Below are 16097 nucleotides of genomic sequence, written 5' to 3' on the forward strand. Positions count from 1 at the left end.
GCATTTGCTTAACTTCTATAGGTTGACAGAAGGTTTAAGTGAAGCAAGTAATGTAACTTGTATAATAGTTGTAATTATGTGAATGCATTGGTTTTGGTGTTACGGTTATGTGATCTGAAGTTATGCAGTGGAGGCAGAGAGGTTTCTAGAGCTAGTTTTAACTCATCGATTTTTATATATTAGTTTAGTTTCTTGGTCTTTAAGATAAGACTTGTTGAAACTTTCTCTGATGAAACTGTATACAGCACACTTCAGAGATTCTCCTTTTCCAATTCTGTAAGAATTCCTGAAGTCAAGTCGTAATGTATAGATAAATACACTGACTTACTGTAAATGACATACCGGATTGTGCCATTTTGAAGTTTGCACTATGCAAAAATATAATGTAACAGAAACTAAAGGTAGGTGGAAGGGGCTATTATACAGGAAGCTTTATCATATTTAAACTGACACATGCGAAAGAAAAAAATTCATACTTTAAGATTGCATTTAGATGTAGTAAAATACTGCTCTTGTTCTGAAACAGTAGGAATTGTTTTTTTAAATAAAGACTAAAAAATTTATCTGGCTCAGTTAAAGAGTGTAATTTGCCAGTATGACCAGTGCATCTGGAGTTACAGCAGAAACCAGGCTTATGAAGAGCTGCCACAGCTAAAAGTTTACATAGGATTGCCTTTTGTTTCCTTTTGGGAGTAGCTGAAAAGACACACCAATATCTTTATAATATTTCGTTGCCAGCTCTATTGCACCTGACAAGATGAGATCGTGGACATACTTGGAATATCTGCTTTGGTATTGTTTTAAATTGTAATACATGGTGTGAATAATCTCATAAATGAATGTCACTTCTGTTTTTACTCAAAATACCAACTTGTAACAAAATAAATTGTATGGTGCTTTTTATTCTGATTCTTGAAGGAATACACAAAGTAAGACCTCTGAGAATTTTTATGAATTGCCATGTAGTGCAAGATATTCTTTGATTAATTTACGTATATATTTATTTATTCTATTTTTCTGTAGGCAGAGAATTCAGCGCTGGCTCTGGAAAATGAAAATCAGAGGGAACAGTATGAAAGATGTCTTGATGAGGTAAGATAGACAAAAAGGTTGTTCTTACCTGGTACTATAATTAAATGAATAGAAATTAATCTCTTTCTCTCTTACAAGGTTGACATTGTTCTGCAATTTTCTAATATTACCTCATTCTAATTAATTCCAAGAACATGTGTCTGGCAGTCATAGATACTGTTCTCCATGACCTCTGCTGTAAATCCTGTTTTGACCACACCTCTTCACTGAAAAGCTGATATCCCTGTGACCAATATTTGGAACATGTTTTCTTTCATTAGGAGGACAAAATTATAATTTGCCTATCAAGTGTTGTGTACTTCTTTTCTGTAGAGTGGAACACACCACTCAGTGGCTTCTTCCCTCAAAAGTTCCCCAACTTTCCTGTGTAAGGTATTCCATAACCAGGGAATTTAGTCTCTTGGCTCCCCCTTAGGGTTACATACACAGCTTTTTCTGCTGGGTATTTTCTAGCTGTTGGCTCATTTCTGCTACATGGTTCAGCTTCTGATCAGACCTTCCAGTTACAGCTACAATATAATTCACCCATCAGTTACTGTCTGAGCACTCCAGCAATGCTTACCATTCCAGAAATGCTTAGTATCTCCTACTGAGTGCAGCTTTCTCCATATATAGATTCTGATGCTTATTTCTTCCTCCTGTTCATCCTGAAATAAGGTTCTTCAGCATACACAAGAGCTTAAAATAGCTTTAAGACTTTTAGTGGCTCAAAGAGGTGCTTAGTAGAAGTCATTCACCCATTCCATAATAAGAATGCATGGTAGCGTAAGTAGTTAGCTAACATGCAAACAAAACAAAAACTATACTGGCTTGTCTCAGCTGTGCCTTTGAGAAAAGAATGCATAAGTGTGCAAACCACACATAGCAGATGACAATTCATACCAGCTTTTTAAATTTTTAATCAGGATTTGCTGAAGTGTTACTGCCATGAGCAATACAGCTGTGGTACAAGAAGCCTCCAGTTTAGTGCAGATTTTCATCGGCAAATCCACAGTTTTGCTACTATGGCATATTTTTGTCAGGGAGCTGGAGTAAGAGACTTGCAGATACACTTTGCCACTAGGTTGTGCTTGGCCTGCTCTGTGGCACCAGGATAACAGCAGAGCCTTGGTCTGCGTTGGCCTGTGTCGCTGCATTCGGTGCACACGTGAATGATATTTGGATATCCTGGTGATCAAATCACCATATCATTTCTAACTTCAGCTTAAATTATGGAGCTTAACTTAAAATTATTTTCCGATTGTGTAGGGCAAGATCGGCCTGCATAATTAATTTTGGAAATAGGAAAAGCACCATAACTCTCCCTTCCAGCAAAACACTCCTCACAGACTATAAGGAGAGAAGATGTGTTTTTATTGTGCTTGCAGTAACATGATGGTTTTCTGATCTAGGGTTGCGTTTTTTATAGGCTGTTGCAGTTTAAGGAGTAATTATATCAAACTATGCTCTAAACTTTATCATCTTCCACACTATGTTGGCTGTTTTCGGTTCTGCCACATTAACACAGCTGTATCCATCTTCTCCAGTTGTGTCAACCTTTTAAGGAGAAAGTGCTTCTCATCACCTGTGGTTTTGTGCTTCACTGCTTTATTTTTTGTTTGCTTATCTTTTTTTTTTGTCTTCTGTTCTGTGTGCAGTGACCTCTCTTGTCCTTCCCCATGGCTTGGTATCACTTTTTTCTTCTCCCTCTGCTTTCAGCCTGCACAATGGTTTGGCAGGGGCACTGTAACCAGCATTGTTTTAGCTGACACAGACATGGACCTAATCCTTTCTGATCACTGAGGTGAAGAAGTTGTTGCCCATGGCTCAGGCAACAAAATCATATTTAATAATGGCAAGTTCTGCAGGAGTCCCAGGTTAGCACCCACATTCCCTTGGTGGAGCTTCATAAGGGATTGCAGATTCTCACCCTACTTCACTATAGTAACAATAAAGAGAGATGAGGCATAAATGTAATTAGTGAATAGCCCAATCCATGACTGTGTGAACTTTCACTTCCAACCAGTCTTCTGAGTATGTGTTGTATGTGACAGAGTCATTCCCAAACAGGGATTCTTACTGGATATCTCAGGCAAATAAAATGCTTTCCATAAATATTTTTATGAGAAAAAAAGTCTTCCGCTTGAAAATTTCTTTCCTTTAAGACTTTAAGTCTTCTGCTTCCTCTGTTCATAACTCACCTTAGACCAACTCCACTTCATGAAAGAGAAAATCTCTTCAGACCTCACCTAGTTTAAGCTTCAGGTCTACTTCATGAGTTTTTAGGTGCAGATATACTCTCTACATCCATGTGTCTATTTGTATTGCAGATCCATTTTTCCCCAGGGAAACCTGATGGATTCAAAGAGATGTTCCTGAGAACACAGGGCCATGATCACACCCCAACCTGAAACAGCTAAGCTTGCCACCAAAAAAATCCGATTGCCTACTACAACCATTATTTTAATTTTGCCTCTGCAGTCCAGTTAGCTAGGAATGTATTGAACTTCTCCTGGGCTGATACACAGGAAGCGCTCACCTCCAAAGCTAACACCTTGCCACTCTGGCCAGTTACACGTTTTGGATGCTTGACAAGCCCTTGGGGTGATAAAGGTTGGGAATATCATTTGATAAGTATTGGGGAAATGCTGCCATCTTTCACTCTTCATTGAGCATTCTCAGATTGCAGCTTCTCTCCCCTGGGCACAGACAAACTCTGCTCAGGGCACTCAAGCATCATTTAATCCTGCCAGCCTACCGGTGGTGTCCCTGCTTGGTGCCTCAGGCCCCTACAGCAGTGTGATAAGGGTCCTCGCTGCGCACGGTGTGCACGCTGCTGAGGTGCTGGTTGCCATTCAGGGGCTACTGAAGGAAGTGAAAATAACACCATCAGTTTTCTGTCTGTGTGACAGATATCAGAGCTGAGTTCTTAAAGCTATGCCAGCCATTATTTTCTCTCATTTTTCTTTTCTTACATCAATTACTTTGCATAGAACTTTTCATTCCTATAATGTCCCACATTTCATATTGTATGAATGCTTGCACCTGTGACTTAAAAAAACTTCCTCTGTAATCATTTTCATCGTAAAATTCAATGAAACTCAAATGTTCATAGAGATGAAATCAGAAAAGAATACAGGTCAAGCTGAATTGACTTCTGTATAAATTTTAGTAAATATTCACTGCTTTTTAAAGTAATTGTTCAGCTCTGAAGTGTACATGTAAACAAACTCAGAATAGTGTTTGGAAGAAGATGTCATTGAAATGTTCCAGTAGCTGACAAATAAGAAAAGAGTTCCTTTAATTTCAGAAATACTCCATGAACCTATCTTTCTGTCTCAGAAAAATTTAATACAAAACCCAGGATTGTCTTTTTGTACCTTTGGGTTTTGAGGTTAACATGCTAAATTCTATTTTCCTATCCTGGAATTCAGCTGTCAGTTTATTGATAAGTGGTAATGTCATGTTTATTCATATCACTGTGCCAGCTGAGATTTCTGTCAAGCTTCACAAAACCTACATGCAGGAAATTATGCAACTTGGTGTAGATGATATTTTTGCTGATGTTTTAAGAATTAGCTAATCAAAAATACAAAGTTATCTTAAAAAGGCATTCTATTTTAAAGATTTGAACAGAATAAAAGACCTTTCATTTTAGTATATTTGAAATGTCTTTATGCATATGAAACCATATGTTAAAAGCATCTGTGTAAAATCTCAGTACTTGTAAAAGGTATAGTAGATGTTACAGTAGGGTCTCTTTTCTTTGATTTGTTCTTTTATGTCTTTTCTATTAAGACTCCTTTATAACATGTGTATGTAAACATAATTGTGTAAGGAAAAAGTGAAGGTAGATCTTATATGACTTTTATTGCAATCCACAAAAGGAAACATCACCTAAAGATCTTGACTGTTAAGCTCAAGGGAAAGGCAGGCATTGTGAAGGCAAGCACTGTCATCTCCTACATAACAGAAGACTAAGAAACTAACCATCTCTATTCTGTTCCTTGTTTCACCTTGATTAACTGCATGAATCACAGGTCAAGTCATTTTACAGCCTGCATTTTACGGGGATTGAGCTGCAGTTCTGCCTCTATCAGTGAGATTTTCACATATTCTTCATCTCTGAAGTCAGTCCCTCTGCCTCTGGTGGTCTTGGTTTCCTCAGTTTTTGGTCATTGTGACTGTCAGTTTTCTAGTGCTGGCTTATATTGTTCATTCATATCCATGGTGTCTCTTCATATCTGTAAGTAAAAATTAAGGAGACTGCTAGCTTAGCAGTTTATTTCTGTCTGGACATTAGCACTGCTGTAGGCATGGAATGGCAACCTCATTTGGAATGCAAAACTTTTTATATAGTTCCACTTACTGACTGCTAAATGAATTTTAGTAACTGCAGAACATTTCACTGAAGGCTTCACACCTCTGTTCCTGCTGAAAGCCAAGAATACAGATGTGAAAATCTTTGAATGGTAATAGCAACACAATTTGCCAAGTTGCTAGATATTAGAATAAAATTACCTCATTTTGTGAAGAAGCTAATTGCATCTCTCTCTTACTGAGATCTATGGGAGCTATGGATCACTGGCAGGTACTTTCATTTAGGTACCCAACTTCATATACTCAAAGCTGGAAAATTTGTCACATACGCATGGGCAAGTTCAGTTTTTTCCCATTTGGAAGATTATGCCATTTACACTCCTCTGTGCAATATATAAAGCTATAGGTGTAATTTTGTACGCTATTTTGTTGTGAGTGACTAGTACACACTTCAAAGAACCTTTTAGCTCTTTCTTGGTAAAGTAACTCCATATCAGAAAGTAAAGAAATAATGTATTTGATATGGTTTGCTCAATTTTCAAGACAGAGCAAACAGCCGTTGAAAGCAGATGGCAGAAGGAGCTCTGCTGGATGTAGGTCCCGGAAGCCTGTGGGGCAAGGCACGTGCTTTCTCAGTCCTGGAACATATTTACTTCTCTTGGCTATTACTCTTCTAATATTAGTCTGCATCTTCTGTTAAATCATGTGTATAGCTATTTTATGGGACCATTGTTCCATGGGCTGGCTTAAGTGAGGGACCAGTTTGGAGAAAAAAATGGATACTAGGCAATTTTATAAGCATATGAATCAAATGTGACTTTCGGATCTAACAAAATTGAATTATTTATAGAAATGTATTAGCTTCACATCTTTCCCCACAGCTCAGTTCACATCGATGGAGTGGTTTTTTCTCTTTATTTTGCCCAGAGTAAGAAGAATCAGTGCAGTTTGGCAATATCTGCATATGCCTTCCTGCAATGTCTGAAATCCAAGCCAGAAATCATAACGACTGTCTATTTTTGCATAGAGATCTCTAGTTGTGCTGCCTAAATGCAACAGCAAAAATATGAGCAAACACATCATGTGATAACATATGCATATATAATTTTAAATTACATTTCTAACATACAAATTAGACATCACCAGCAGAAAATCTTATTTCAGTCCCTCTTTCTGTCCCTCTGTCTTCCCTTTCCCCGCTCCTATTCCTGCTGGTAAATATAAATTAGAAAGGATATATAAAATAAATAACTTCAAAAATTCCCTGTTGATTATATCGCTCTACTAATCAATGTTGTGTAATCTCACTCAAGTCAATTATCCTATGTTGTGTGAATGCCTTCCAACCACGTTCTGCTGACAGTGGGTACTTCAATTTTCTGTGGCACTTTATGGTTTCTACTTGTCATGATAGACGTACCATTTTGTCAATACTGAATCAAGAAACAATTAAACTTCATGAAAACATTCAGGACTCCATCCTCAGCTGGTTAAAATCTGCTCTAGTGAATGCAGTCAGTCCATGCTGAAGCATACCAGCTGCAAATAGAACTGTGAAAGTTTACTCCAAAGAAGAGAAGATGGAAGTTAACCAAATGTCCATCACATCATACTGCAATTCATACTCTACATGTTTGTTTATAGTGAGGACTAGCATGGAATGTGCACTGTATGTAATTCTTACTACTTCATCTGATGAAAATACTAGTAAATAGTGAAAATATTAGAATTGATGGTAATTGTAGATGGAAAGTGGAGTGTAAAGCCACAAAAGAAGGTGTTGTTATGCATAGATACACATGATAATATACTTACACTATTTTATTTATTTCAGGTGGCTAATCAAGTTGTTCAGGCTTTGCTTACTCAAAAGGTAAGTTATGGTTGAGGCATTGTGGTATAGGCTAAAGCTTGCAGATGTTCATTGTTCGTTTGAGAGATATATATTCTGCTACAGTATATATTTTGAAAATTATGGCCACACCTGTAATTACCAAGGCTGCCACATGTCAGGTCCTGAAGTGCTGAGAGTTAAACCCCAAGCCCTGATACAGATTGTGTTCACAAGCAGTCAATAGAGTCCTCCCTCTTGGTTTTCTCCGAAGGCCTGACCAACACTGGGTGAAAACCAATTAGGAGATCACCACCACGTGCCCTGTCTTCAGCATTAACATCAGGTGTCCTGCCCCTAGGGTTAACAGCATAAAGGCTGGCTCTGCTTGCAGTGAATGGGGGAGTTTCCTTATGTGACAGATGTACTGGCTAGGGCTTCTTATTATCAGAAGGGCTATCTGAAAAGTCCACTTCAAGTAGAGCTCCCAGTGATGGTGAGACAGTACCACAACCAGCACAGAAAGAGGATTATGTATGTAATGATGTTATTTCTTGGCAATCACTATATGAGTGGAATTGGGCTAATGACCTGGCTTATTCCTTCTCCCATGATCTGGTCTCTGGCTCAGCTTGCTCCTGTCTTTGCTTTGTTATATTCTGTGAGTGAATGCATTGATCTGTTTATTCACCTGGTTGTTAGTTACCTCATATCCTCCCTATATGCTCTGGAATGGGGAGGAAAAGTCTTTCCTGTATGCTTCCTATTAATGGCAATATCCATCCTACTAGCACATGCAGTCAGCAAACAAGGTCCAAAGCCAAGTGAATAAAAATCTGTGAGACTGTACATCTTTAAGGCTTGATCATATAGGACCCATATCCAATTTTTATTGTTTACCTATATTGAGACAATAGCATTGGAAAATCCTTCCTCCACATGGTGATTTTTCCATTCCCTATCCATTATGAGGTCTGTTACTCCCACAGTTCATTCCTGTGGAATGTAAAACAGATAAATTGCTGTGCTGTCAATAGCTGGCACATTCACATTCAGTGGAAGGTAAGACTTCCTGATGTGGGCCTGTGCTTCCCCAAGTAAAAGAGACAGCTCTGTGTATGGAATGGGCATCCAGCTCTTCTGCTTCTGGGCTGGGGACCAGCAACAGAGTGCTGGTCTTTTGTCTTAAAAAAGTTCCTGATGTCCTCCTGCTCCATTTTTTTGGGTAAGCAAGGGAAGTACTGAACAGGTAAATTCTTGTAGAGTGATTGCAAACCTGGCAGGATGCAAAGATTCAATATGGCTTCTGTAAAGGTCTGTTCTGGATGAAGTCACATGTGAAGTTTCTGTTCACCTCCCAAATGGCTGGTGGTGAGGTGTCGTTGTTTCAGATAAAATGTAGTGGGAGGAGTAAAAATTAAAAAATAGCTTGCTAAAATGAAGAAGTGATCTGGAAAAAAAGTAAGATTTAATTAAACAGAGCAAAGCAAGGTAGTACATATAAGCAGAAATAATCAGCTGCCTAGAGAGGGTAGAGAATAACTGGTAGGGCAGTTCTGAAAAGAAGTGGTCTTTCAGTTGAACATGATTCCATGATGTCATTTTGTTGGGAGTGGAAGACAAACAATATGTAAAGATCTATGAACTCTTCAATATTCATGAAATGATCTTTTGTGAGATCTAGACCACTTGATGAATGTGGCATTATTAAAATGCTTTGGATCATTTAGCTTTAAAAAGATGAGTCTGAAAGAGACATAAATACAGTCTTCTAGTGCAGATAGTGCAAAGAAGAATGTAAACTGTTTTGTCTACACTGAGTGATAGAACAGGAAATAACATTCTTAAAATGCAGGAATAAATACCAAGTTAAGATAATCAAAAAACCCTGCCACACACCCAAAAGCTTTCTGGATACAAATATAGCAAAGTACTGGAATAGATTCTGAGGTCTGGCTCCAAAGCCTCCATTATGGACATCATTCAGAACAGCAGAACATCCATCATTCAGAATGCCTTCTGCAAAGAGGGCAAGCAGGGACCAAGGGGGACAGTGGGGCAGGCAGGAGGCTGAGCACCAAGTGTCAGGGTCAAAGCTGGAGGCAATGGTCAGAGTCAGCCTTGGTCCTGTGTTCACTGGGCAAGTCCATAGGCTGGTCTGAGTGAAGCCAAACTAGAGGGTCTGGACACAGCTTAGGATGGAGAAGAGAGGAGCCTGGATGCAGGTGTAGCTGCAAGGTGGATGTTGCATGCCTCGGACATGAACAAGATGACCTTAAGCTCTGCCGGCTGAACTCGTAGAAGTGGGAAGTATGCCCTGGCAGCAGCATAGACAAATACCCCTCTCTGTAACCATCTGCACCTAAGTGCATGGTACATAGGTGCAGAAGGCTGGATTTGGCCATCTGCACTTCAAGGAGAAGGCTGGATGCCCTTCTCAGCTCCTTACTGGGCAGATTTTTTTTTTGTGAATGAATGAATTTTATGACATTCTGGATAGATTAAAAGATGTGCAGGGAGGTGTTCTACTCTAGGGTATCCAACTCTGAAGACAGAGGTGTCCAGGTGACCTGTAGGTGCATGATGCAAGACTGGAGGGTGCAGTTGCACCTAACCTAGATAACACATTCCTGTGGCCCAAGCTAGCGTCAGGAATCCAGAAGTAGTAATGTTCTCTAAATCTCTTCACCTGACAGCTGTGGCCACAAAACAGCCATGCAGCTGTTACCGCAGGTTAGGGTTGAAAGTATCATTCTTCATTCCCATGGTTTTTGGATGCACAACAGAACCTCTAGAAGAAGGATATTGCCTTACAGCAATGGGGAGTGTCGTGCTTGGAGGTGATTTGTGGAAACTACAGCACATGGGGAAGCTTGCCCTGTTGCTGTCTGTGCTGCATTGCTCCTCCTGTACTCTGTATGCACACATGGTGGATGGTCTTTGTGTCATCAGAGGACTGGTGTCTGCAGAGCTCTTCCTGCAACACCTTGGAGAAACATAACTTCAGTTATTTTTAAAAGCTCGCAATCTGTGTTTCGATACCATTTAAATGGAAACAAAGGCATTTTCTCGTATTAATATACAGAAAAACCTCATCCACATTTTATAGTATAAAAACATATACGATAAAATGTTTACCTGAGGGTTAATGTCAATATATTAATCTCTAGTTGGGGAATATTGTGGTTGTTTCCCAAATGAAGACTGGAGCTTCCTGCGTCCTTTCGCAAAGGTGTCAGGCATCTTGATGACATTTTATTTTCTCAGTAATGAATCCTCCCAAACTCATAGGAACCAAAGAGTTCATATGGACACAATAAAACCAAATTTAAATACATTTAATAAAGTGATTTACTTAGTACCGATGGGATTTAACAGCTGCTTACCTATTACTGAGTAATAACAGCTAATTTAATATCCATAGAAAGAGGAAGGAGGGTACTCTTCTAAATACTAATTAATATTAACTATTACAGTGCTCCTGATGCCATTCATACAAGTCCTTTTATAAGAAAAGACAGGAACACAATAGCATACAATAAAGAGCAAATTGAACTCCTCACACCAATCCCAAATAGGTAGATATTGGAATCCAAATAGTAACCAGTAAACAGGTAAATCTACGATTGTGCAGCTAAGCAGTAAGACAGAGCCAGTCATGCCACAGAGAGATAACACACCTCTGGGGCATAGTGAGACATGAAGAAAAGCTGAGAGCTTTCAGAATATGGAGAAGAGCGATTTTGTACAGTAACGCACACTGCGTAGGCTTTGCTGTGAATTTGAAATTGTCCCTCAAGGACTAATTTTTGTTTAAATTAAGTACATGCTGTAACATAACGAATAAAGCACTGTGTACTCGCCAGTATGTGGAAAGACTGTGATTCCACTGAGAGATTCTGGTGACACAAATTGAGTGAGCAAAGCTTGAGTGGTTTATCAATGTCACTGAAACCTTGAAATGGAATTACAGTCTTAAACGTGCACTTTTCAAGTATGAAATTTGTTACAATACATACAGAATTTCTCTAATATGAGAGGCTTTTTTTCCCTGTGACTACAGAGGAACTATATTAAATTGAGATTTGTGCTGAATTAGCCAAACAGCAAAATTTCACAATTCTATGTAGCAAAATTATATGGATTTTCTGCCCTTACTAATAGAAGGTTTTACCTATGGGAAATTTAAGTCAGAAAACCAATAAAATTATTTGAGACAAACCTGTATGCCCTGATATTTACTGGAAACATCCATTCTTTCTCCTCCCACCCAGACCCTTCTCATACCACATGAGATGATAGGAGTGCTGAGTACTCAACTGTGGGGTTTTTCTTTGTGTTTTTTTTTTTTTTTTCCATTTAATACCTGGATCAGCAGTTTGAAATTTGAGTTACACTACTTAATGAAATCATTTTGTGGCTTGTGTATCTGCTCTTTGCATATTACCCTCCTCCACAGGAGTGCATTCAGAAGAATACTTTTTTACTCTGGGTTCTGTTATGAAAGTTATTTTTTCTTAATTTTCATCAATGATATAAAAAAGAAGTTAATTAAGTGTTAAAACAGAAGAAGCATCTTCAGAGGAAGAGCAGTTTATTTCTGGAATCTCTAATGAGAGCATTGAATCCCATTTTCGAAAAGAGTGGGTCTCATATGAAGAGAAAAAGCAAGAATAAAGAGATGTTCAGATATTACTATAGTGAGACTGTCAGAATACTTTAGATATTTGGGATATTACTATCCTAATAGCTGGTCGTTTTGCCCATGGGAGAGGAATTATATGCTTCAGACATTTGGTAGTTGTATTAATTGGTAATTTTAGGATTTCAACTGTCTAAACTCAGACTTTATTTTACTGGGAATACTGCTACCTTTATGTGCCTCATTTCTCCTCTGAGCTGTCCCTGGCATTACCATTGGCACGGTTTATAGCCTCTGGGTGGGCAATCTACTATCTTATATTTCACTTTTTGCAGAAAGTCTGAAGTTTGAAACATAAATCTTATGGTTTAAAAACTGTAAGACAGGAAGGTTTTGAGCAGAGGTGTTGCTAAGATTTAATTTTTTTTCTACATTGTTAGTTTCTGTGAATCATTTTTCCTTTTCAGTGCACTTAGTAGTGTTGAAATGCTAAACACTGTTGTCACAGCTAAGGCTCTGTTTTAAGTTCTCTGATTATTTCTGGAAGCCGGATAATGATGGGTATTGATGCTTGCAGTTTCCTAATAGTGATTGCCTTGTGCATGACCAGAGATAAGAGGTCTCACTGGCAGGAATGAAAGCTTTAGGGCTTTGCAAAACATCAGACTCAAGGTTTTTGGGGAGTTGCGTTGGAAGGTTCTAGCTATTTTACTTGAACAGCCACTTGACAGACACCTAAAACAAATTTTAAGAAACTTTTAAGAGAAAATAACTGGCATTCATCCAGTCATATCATAAAATCTGATACATACTATATGCATAAAAAGATGTTTAGAATTTTCTGATAGTTTCATGTTCAGCTTATTTTATTGTGTGTTCACTTCTTACAACCTCAGTGCTGGTTACAATGGAGACTAGAGCAACTATAGGGAAGAGTTGAAGCTACATTTGACTACAGTTTCCTCCTCTGAGTTGTTTTCTCATAAAGCCAAGTCACCATGTTGGTAATAGTGTTGACAGGACAGCATATTTGGGATCCAGAGGCCTGTTTCTCCACCTTCATATGGTGAAAAGTAGTATCAGTTAGGCATTACCACAGGGCAGCAACTGTCCTAAAGTGAAAGGAATATGGGAAATTATTTTTGGAGTTTTTTTTTTAACAAAGCTTGATATGTCTGCAGCTTATTACTTTTGTATGTAATCTTTATTAGGAGCCTGCTCTTCCTGATTTTCAAAGCTCTTACACCTCAAAATGGACAACTGTGCAAATCATGCTGAAAGGCATGATTCTGCTCCCTCTCCAAAATAATTTCTGATAGAATCTTATAGTGGCCAGGAAAGGCACATGTTACATTGAAGACAGATGGAATGAATGGATAGATAGATAGATATTTGCTATATCTGAAAGCCATTAATGGCTTGTTGTGATGAACTGGACTCAGTCTTGGCTAAAAGAGCTGCATCTTTCAGTTTTCATAATCATGTCCTCAGCCTTAAAACACAGAGGTTTTACACCCCACCTCTGCTTCTAATGGCCTATTTTAAGGCTTCTTGGTACCTCATGTTGGAAATCTCAGGCAAGATCATATTGCCAAATGTATTTGGTGCACCAGCATCTTACTGTTACTTAGCCAGTTCTACAGTGGCAATTACTGTAGTGGGGAAGACACAGAGCATCCACAATATGCCAGCCAGCAATGCTGACTTGGTTATTCCAGGAAAAACAAGGAGGGGATCAAACTTCAGAGGAGTACCTTGCAGGCACAGTACCACTTTGAACTTTTTCCTGGTTTGTTATAGCTTATACTTTTTCCTTAGCTTAAGCTTATTACAATATTCATGTCTTAATTGCTGTTCTCTGCTTTGTGTCGGCTGCAGAATGAAACACATTGCTAGCAAAGTCACTTTTTATACTGACAGAAAGCTCCAGAAGGATATGTCAGGTAGCCACAGTTTCTCATTACAGGATTTTTTTTAATGGTGATCAGCCAACCAGAGTAAATGAAGTAGCACATTTTTCTGGTTTGTACTGTTTTAAAAGTTGCGTATGTATTATCTCTAGATATAATCTTAGAGATTTTTAAACACTTCTGTTACCTCCTTTCTAATCTTCCTATTTTCCCTTGTGCTGTAGGATCTGAGGGAGGAATGCATAAAGCTGAAAACAAGAGTTTTTGATTTGGAACAACAGAATCGAACATTAAGTGTGCTTTTCCAGCAGAAAGTCAAACCAGCTTCTGACCTCCTTCTGCAGGTAGGAAATGACCTTTGCAGAAATTAACCTGTGAGCTTTTTATTTCTTTAAATTATTAAATATTTTGTTCTTTTTAAAGTTATTTCAATAAGCAGGAAATGACAGTTGATAGATTTAATATATTAGAGGAATATCCCTTATCTGGAATCTGATACCGTTGGAACTGAAAGTGTACACCAGTGAGCTATGACTACCTATTATGTGCAAACATAGAGAGGAGCACACCTGCAGAGTAACTTACTTTTTTAGGTGCATCTTCACTATGATAAATGGAATTATATGAGTTCATTATCCCTCTGCAGGGGAACAGCTCAGATTCTTAACATTCTGCTTGATGGTGAACATTGTAATTTCCTGTGAGAAGACAGCCCATTTATTTAACTTTTGCCATGTGTGTTACAAGGACTTAAGTACATCCTTACAGGATTAGAGTGTTTGGGTTTTTTTTTCCACAATGTTTTATGAGAGGATATAGCTGAGAAACCAGTTGGCCCATTTCCCCCTCCTTTGCCATTCTGGAATAATAAGAGATGTTTCAGTATCCCTTTTCATCTGGCAAAGTCCATAACTGTGAGTGAAACCATTGCTGTGTCGTCCTTCCTGTAGTAGAATTGCATTGCAGAAGTTCTAACAAATCTGACCATGAGCTGGGAGAACAGTAAATGAGGCATAATGAAAACTTTGCAGCTTTTAATAATAATATAAATTTAACAACAATTGGGAAAAAATCTGGTTTTAGCAATATATATTATTACTTATTAGAGAAAAAATAGTTCAGAGGAGAAATTTGAGTCATGTCACTAAGTCAGTGATCGTAGAATCATAGAATTGCACTTAGGCTGCAAAAGAACTTTAAGGTCATCGAGTCCAACCGTTAATCCAGCACTGCCAAGTCCAGTGCTAAACCATGTCCCTAAGTACCATGTCTACATGACTTTTAAGCATGTCCAGGGATGGTGATTCAACCACTTCCCGGGGCAACCTCATCCAGGGCTTTACAACCCTTTCACTGAATAAATTTCTCCTGATATCCAACCTAAACCTCCCCTGGTGCAACTTGAGGCCATTTCCTCTTGTCCTATCACTTGTTACTTGTGAGAAGAGACTGGCACCCACCTCTCTGCAACCTCCCTCCATGTAGTTGTAGGAAACTATAAGGTCTTCCCTCAGTCTCCTCTTCTTAAGCAAGATATTAAATGTGTGTCTTATTTAAGTCCTCTGATACTGTGCATCTATATCTCAAAGTAAAATTTGGCCCTTGCATTGTTTCTCAACAGCTGAGGGCTGCTAATACTCATCAACTGGGCTGTTCATTGAGGAAACCAACTACACCAACTGGTGTTTAAAAGCAGGGAATCCTCCCAGTGAAGGCAAATAGCTATACTTACTGTGAAGATGTAAAGCACATACAGTGTGGTTTCAGGTCACTATCACAGGGGTCTGGGTTCTGGTCTTATCCTCAGGTTCTTGTTCTATCTCTTGTTGTTTTGTTGATTTAAGTATTGCTAGCTCAGGACCTTCTTTCTTCTGATTTCTTTTCCCTTGGTCCCTGCTTTCTTCCCTGTCTGTTCATCCTTCATAGACTCCTGTGCAGGACTGATTTACCTTTATCCGTTCAGAGTTTCTGGCACATCCACTACAGCACAGACCTTTATTGCTCACTTCTGCTTTTGACAGTCACATCACCTGCTCCTTCTTCCTGGTTTGTTTGGTTGGGTGGGTTTTTTTACATTTATTTCTTTGTTTCTATTTCCAAGGTGTCTGGCTCTAGTCTATGTTAGTATTGAATTAAATTGCACAGAGGTCATATATTGTGCATTCTTTGTTACAGATACAGCTTTTTCCCAATTCCTTGTGTGGCAACAGTACACTCAGGTTATCCTGGGAATGACATAGAGGTGTTAGATAGTACCTGACAAGTGGGATCAGTGCTTGACTTGAGTTCCTTGAATCTGTATTCTGTCACTGCTGTGAAAGAA

General features: G+C 38.6%; 1 protein-coding gene across 1 annotated transcript in view; it reads left to right on the plus strand.

Moving 5' to 3' along the window:
• Nucleotides 1-1023: 1023 nt before the first annotated feature.
• The window catches only part of NCKAP5 (NCK-associated protein 5), a gene marked incomplete at both ends in the record, with an annotated part of 75494 nt that continues 60420 nt past the window's right edge, over nucleotides 1024-16097 (plus strand). The window contains 3 exons of the mRNA XM_008949397.1: nucleotides 1024-1092; nucleotides 7226-7264; nucleotides 13999-14118. Of these exons, the coding sequence (XP_008947645.1) occupies nucleotides 1024-1092; nucleotides 7226-7264; nucleotides 13999-14118 (228 nt within the window). The remainder of the gene's footprint in view (nucleotides 1093-7225; nucleotides 7265-13998; nucleotides 14119-16097) is intronic.

This window comes from Merops nubicus, unplaced genomic scaffold (assembly GCF_000691845.1).
Source record: "Merops nubicus isolate BGI_N331 unplaced genomic scaffold, ASM69184v1 scaffold6641, whole genome shotgun sequence".
Taxonomy (NCBI): domain Eukaryota; kingdom Metazoa; phylum Chordata; class Aves; order Coraciiformes; family Meropidae; genus Merops; species Merops nubicus.